The 6,406-nt window shown below is 36.9% G+C and overlaps 1 protein-coding gene across 4 annotated transcripts in view; it reads right to left on the bottom strand.

Annotated features, from left to right (window-relative positions):
* Nucleotides 1-6,406, bottom strand: part of SRP72 (signal recognition particle 72) — a 43,925-nt gene that overhangs the window by 36,592 nt on the left and 927 nt on the right. For 3 of the 4 annotated variants that reach the window (XR_002830544.1, XR_002830545.1, XM_006093938.3), the window contains exons 2-5: nucleotides 4,637-4,757; nucleotides 2,606-2,729; nucleotides 1,161-1,304; nucleotides 970-1,081 (exon numbers count right to left, since the gene is read on the bottom strand). Coding sequence is in view for 2 of the 4 variants with exons in the window: in XM_006093938.3 (XP_006094000.1) it covers nucleotides 970-1,081; nucleotides 1,161-1,304; nucleotides 2,606-2,729; nucleotides 4,637-4,757 (501 nt within the window). In the remaining 2 variants the exon portion in view is untranslated. The remainder of the gene's footprint in view (nucleotides 1-969; nucleotides 1,082-1,160; nucleotides 1,305-2,605; nucleotides 2,730-4,636; nucleotides 4,758-6,406) is intronic. The other variant, XM_014460185.2, reaches the window with a different exon arrangement.

Here is a 6,406-nt window from a genome sequence, read left to right on the forward strand (position 1 = left end):
GTTTAATAACAATAATAACTAATATTTACTGAATGCTTATATTATACTAGAGGCCTGGTGCACAAAATTTGTGCACAGGTAGGGTCCCTAGACCTGGCCAGCGATCAGGGCCGATCAGGTTCCCTGCCTCCTGACCTCCCCGCCTCCTCCTTCCCTCGCTCCCTTAGAGCCCAGCCACTGCTGCTGGTCTCCAGCCATGTTCCGTGCTGCCCTCTGGTGGTAAGTGCAGGTCATAGCGAGCAATCGAACTCCCAAGGGGACAATTTGCATATTAGCCTTTTATTATATAGGACTAGACCCAGTGCACGAAATTCGTGCACTCGGCGGGGGGAAGGGTCCCTCAGACCAGCCTGCGTCCTCTCGCAGTCTGGGAGCCCTCAGGGGTGTCTGACTGACCGGGGATGCCCAACTGACATAGGCCGTCAGTCGGACATCCTTAGCGCTGCTGTGGAGGCGGGAGAGGCTCCCGCCACTGCTGCTGCACTCGCCAGCTGTGAGCCCAGCATCTGGCTGAGCGCTCCCCTGTGGGAACGCACTGACCACCAGGGGGCAGCTCCTGCGTTGAGCGTCTGCCCTTGGTGGTCAATGTGCATCAAAGCAACCAGTCGTTCTGCCGCTTGGTCTATTTGCATATTAGCCTTTTATTATATAGGAGGATGCCATGTACTAATTTAAGTGCTTGACATTAATTAACTCAATTTACATTTAACATGCACAGTAACTTGTCTAAAAACCTCTTCCTCAAAATTCATATTTTAAGATCCAGTGTTGTTGAAAATGAACAAGTAATATGACTTATGAATTAGACAGAAACAGAGAAAAGATATTGTCAAAAACCCAAGAAAAAAAGCTAGAACTTTGAGAAATTCCCACCTTAAAAACGTCAAGAAAGTCGAGTGCAGTTTTTGTAAATACTTTGCAAAATTGTATATGCATTACAATTATAAATGATTTTAATAAATTTCCAACCTTCAGCTTTTTGTAGGATTTTCATTGCCTGACTCAGCTGGCCTTGTCCTATCAGTGCACATGCAGCATTGTAGCAGAGTTCATGTGTGCCTTCTTGGAGGCCCAAGTTCTCCTGTCATGGAACAAAATACCAATCAAACACTAGACAGGAATATCATTTCATGGCTGTGTGGGGGCTCAGGGATACCTACTGGAACCACTTTTTCCCAATTGCTTTGAGCTGCAACAACTGCTGAAAGGTTTGTTTTTCTCTCCTCATCATAATCATCTTGGGAGTTTCGGACGAGATCTCTATACACAGCTAAGCATTCATCATAGCGTTCTAGCCGGTATAACTGAAGAGACAAATAACAAGTAAAAAATCAGAGGAGAACTATAGTTTTATGTCTCTAACACTATACAAACCCTTTTTGAAACCACTAAGAAGGAAAACGAATTCAGCATAACATCGGCAATCAACCATTTTTCCGTTATAATTTTCCATTTAGCTCCACATACTACTAGTTCTTCCAAAAAGTTACTTGTAATGTATTTCTATTACACTGCAGATTTGCAGGAATCATTCAGCTAGAAACAGTCATTGTAGTTACCTCTTCTTGAGGTTAGGTAAATGCCTAAGTGGGGTGTGAAAGAAAACCTTTCTGTAATAGAAATCACCATTACCTAAGTCTGACTTATAATGAAAAAAATTTCCCACAACACAGAGCAACTACTAAACTCCAATAAACAGGAACAAAATTAGATATTAACAAAAGGACTTAATATTTCCAGTTCACTGTATTTAATCTTCATTTTTCTCTTTCCCAGAAGCCAGCAATCGTATAGGATAGTATGACGTACACACAACATGATTCCTTCTTATTTCACTGAAGTTGTCCTAAAAGACCATTACTGTGAGTCAGTTAGTTCACTATATAAGACAGAGACTGGTGCCCTTCATCAGTCTCAAAGTGCCAGAATTTACCTTACATTGATCCAGCTTACCTTAAAGATTATTTTTACAATCTATGAACTTGCCCAAATCTTTTTTCAATCCATTTATATTCTTAAACTCATATTACCTCTTGGGAACAATACAGTCAATTCCTCATTATTTGTCCCAAATTGACATTTTAAAAATATTTAAAGAGGGTTTTGCTAGTTCTAATATAACATTTCTATCATCTTATCATTAAAAGCCCTATTTTACATTAGGCTTAATTATATGTCTCAAAACATGTAAAAATAAGATATTTTAAAATAAGATATTTTCACGAACCAGCTGAATTTATCCAAATTATGATTTTATTTTAAACTTAAAATAGTTAAAAACTAGAATTACAGTTTTTAAACTGCTTAAGCATATAAGCTCCTTTCCAACTAAAAAGTCCAAATTTAAACAAACAAACAAAAAAAAGTCCAAATTTCACAGGATAGTTCTTAACTTTAAATTACCCTGAGGAAATCACTTGTTCATAGAACATTATATATGCAACTTTTGCATGAAGATTAAGAAGAGGGAATATGTTGAAACCTTAAAAACTAGTTTGGTGGCAAGTTTTGTGGAGCATCAGGTTCCTCATCCGTACTCCTTGCTACAGGTAGAGTCATGCTCACTCAGGATGGTTGTCAACAGGTATTTAAAAACAGTAATTACCACTTGTCCATAAAGCTCCTTTAGTTTGTCTGTCTGCTGGTTGGCACTTTCTATTGTCTTCAAGGCATTCTCAATTCTGTTCAGCCTATACTCGCAATATGCCTTCTCAAAAGAAAGAGAGTTACTGAAAAGGAAAAAAACAATATCTGATTATTAGCTCACATAGCAGAGCACTCACTATATGCTAGATACTGCTCTAAGCGCTTGATATATATTATTATTCAATTCCCATTAAAAAGAGATGAGGAAGCTGACAAAGGTTAGTGACTTATTTGAAAGTCAGACAGCTCATTAGTGGCAGAAAATATTATATCCATTTCCTTAGCCTTTCTTGCTTTCATGGATATTCTTATTAGAATTACTGGCCTTCTGAAATAAACATTTAAGAATGAAATAATGCATCAGCTAAATAATTGTCTCAGGTACACAGACAATCTGAACACTATTTTAAATTATTATAGAAGTTTCTTAAATCTATTTATCAAATAATAAGCCATAATGCTTTTAACTTGTTCAAGAAGTACGTGATTAGTAAGAAAAAGTAACTGGAAATCTTAAAGGAACATAGTATTTGTATCCAAACTGGTAAACACACAACAAATACACTACTTAGCATACATAGACCTAAAACTTCATCTACATTAATGTGACACCTGAAACTAGAGTGGACTATAGTGGATGAAATGCATTTTGAAATTTCATCCATAACCAATAAGGAAAAATATGTATAAAAGCAATATCCTTTTACTTACTTGCCTAACAAAAATTATTTCAAAATTTCTCAACCTCACAAAATGGTCAAAACTCAAAATACTGAATTTCAACATAAACATATTTACTAGAAGAAAGCAGTGCTCCTTTATTTCCCCTTTATTTTTAATAGTTTTAAAATAAGTTTTCAATCTGTAATACATGTATTTGGCTCAAATTTAAAAAAAGCTATACACTAAGAGGTTTTACTCCCACTGCTTTACAAATCTACCCTGTTCCTCCTCGCCTCCTACAAGTGACTATTTTGTTTGTTTGGTTTTTCGTTTGTTTGTTGTTGTTAATCCTCGCCCAAGAATATTTTTCCATTGATTTTTAGAGAGTGTGGAAGAAAGAGGGAAAGACAGAAACATCAATGTGAGACCAGGGAGGAGCCTGCAAAAACAAGGACTTGCCCTTGATCGGAATCCAACCTGGACCCTTTGCTCCACAGGCCTACGCTCTACCCACTGAGCCAAATCGGCTAGGGCTACAAGTGACTATTTTTACACATGTTTCTCTAGCTAGTGTTTGTTTTGGCACATACAGAAAAATACACATATAAATTCTAATATCCTCCTTTTCTTATACAATAGGAAGTATACTATATACTGCTCTGCACTTTATAAACCAGAATCTTTAATTAAAGAAATATGCTGCAAACTTCACTTCAATACACATTTCTTTGGGGCTTATACACAACTATTAAAAAAAAAATCAAATTAGAGTAACAATTCAGAATATAAGTTCACATTTCATGAAAAGATAAATGAGATAAATAAGTGAAAAATATTCACAATAATGAAAATACTACCAGTCTCAAGACTGCTGACAGTGAAAGATCTTGGCCTATGATCAAACTCACCTAAACAATTCCCAAAGGAGGTAGGCACAGAAGTCCAGCTAAAACCATCCCAGAGACCTCTACTTATAATACTGCCCTACCACACGTCTGCCCTCTCTGCCCCCTATTTTTTAAAAAAATTAAACTTTCTGCTAAGATGTTCTCCCTATGTCCTCTGTTATATTTGTGCTCCACATCTCTCCACAATTTACCTCCTTCTTAGTGGTTCTAAGGAAAGATGGAGCAAAGAAAAGGCTCAGCAAGGCAGTAAAGAACAAAATTACTATTACTCCATCCAGTTTCACAGACACAACTGGGAATTAACAGAAAAAAAGAAATAAACAGGTAAAAAAAATCACTGAATAGTGGTGAAATAAATAAATGTAGCTATGGTAAAACTGTTTCTAATAACTGCACAAGCAACCAACTGAATCACTTACTTGGCTAACACTTTGGTATGAGAACTGATGATGTTCAAGGCTTCCTTGAAACTCCCATTCTGGATAAGGCATACCACTTTACAGTGTAGGGCAGTTACATCATCCTTGTTGACCTGCAGTACTACAAAACAATTTAGGAAGAGAATATTTAAATCTATTCCCTTTTCACATTTTTACTAATTTTTCCCACTCCCTGCCTCAGGAAATTGCATTTCCAATTGTATTGCAGCAAAAATGATTTGTCAAACATTTTCTTTTAAAAGAGGGAATCTTCATTTTTAGCTTAAGAAGTGATAAAAGGAGAGTTACAAAGAAGCAAGGAAAAAGCTGTTTTGTACGACTTTTTCATCTTGGGATGCATGCTACATCCTACATATTTCATTACTTTACAGGGAAAGAAGAAAACTCATGTAGAATTTGGAAACAAATTTAGTTTTGAGTACAAGATTGTCATTAGATGCCTTGAGGTCTTGGGCAAGTCATCTAACTACAAATCTCAATCTTCTGATGTGCAAGACGAGTATGAAAGCATTACCTATTTCACAAGGTTATCAAGAAGATGAAATGAGAATATTTTGGCGATATTTATAAGCTGTAAAGTATACAAATGCAATTTATCTTGCTGGCAATAGTTTCAAAAGGACATTCAGAATTTCCCTTTTCACCTAAGATGACCAAAGAGAAGTACAAGGAAGGAGTCAGGTAGCCAAGTTTCAATGCTAAACACCTGTTCATTGTCAAAATGACTAGGATCACTCCCCTTCCCCCTGGGCAAGTGCAAGAACCCAGCTAAGTGTTAAAGGCTTCTGCCATTGAAGAAAATATATACTGTACTGGATAACAAAATGAGAGCTGCTGATTAAATAGTTCCTATATGGGGGAATAAGGACACATATGTAATACCTTAATCAATAAAGAAATTAAAATAAAAAATAATAAAAAATAGTTCCTGCCCTAACCGGTTTGGCTCAGTGGATAGAGCGTCAGCCTGTGGACTCAAGGGTCCGAGGTTCGATTCCGGTCAAGGGAATGTACCTTGGTTGCGGGCACATCCCCAGTAGCGTGTGTGCAGGAGGCGGCTGATCGATGTTTCTCTCTCATCGATGTTTCTAACTCTCTATCCCTCTCCCTTCCTCTCTGTAAAAAATCAATAAAATATATTTTTTTTTAAAATAGTTCTTATAACTTACTTCATTGTGACTGAGTAGCATTGGCTGCAGGCCTAGCCAAAAGCTAACCTTAATTCAAAACAAGTTTAGGAATCAAATAATTCTAATTGGCATCTATTTCCCTCAATGAGGGAAATCACACAAAAAAAATGTATTGTGAGCACAATCACTTCTTTTCACATTAAACCAACAACAGGCTGGTGAAAATTATTTATACAACCTTGTATTGTACTTACATACCTTGTACGTCATTACTGCTTTAAATAGCAAAACTCTGTCCTGTTAATTCCATTTCCAAATCTACCAAATATAGGCGGCATCTTCAATGAAGAATTTAGCACGACAGAGAGCATTAAAAAGCACAGCCATGTTACAGTTAAGTACAGTGGGGCCTTGACTTACGAGTGTCCCAACTAACGAGTTTTTTGAGATACCAGCTGTCTCTCGGCTGATTTTTTGCATTGAGTTGATAGAGTAATTTGAGTTAACGAGCTCCTTAACGAGCTCGGTCTCAGAACGAATTAAACTCGTAAGTCAAGGCCCCACTGTAGTAAAGGATAGGAGAACATAATGAATAAACTTCATACCGAAGGCAGTTTAT

This window comes from Myotis lucifugus, unplaced genomic scaffold (assembly GCF_000147115.1).
Source record: "Myotis lucifugus unplaced genomic scaffold, Myoluc2.0 scaffold_127, whole genome shotgun sequence".
Classification (NCBI taxonomy): Eukaryota; Metazoa; Chordata; class Mammalia; order Chiroptera; family Vespertilionidae; genus Myotis; species Myotis lucifugus.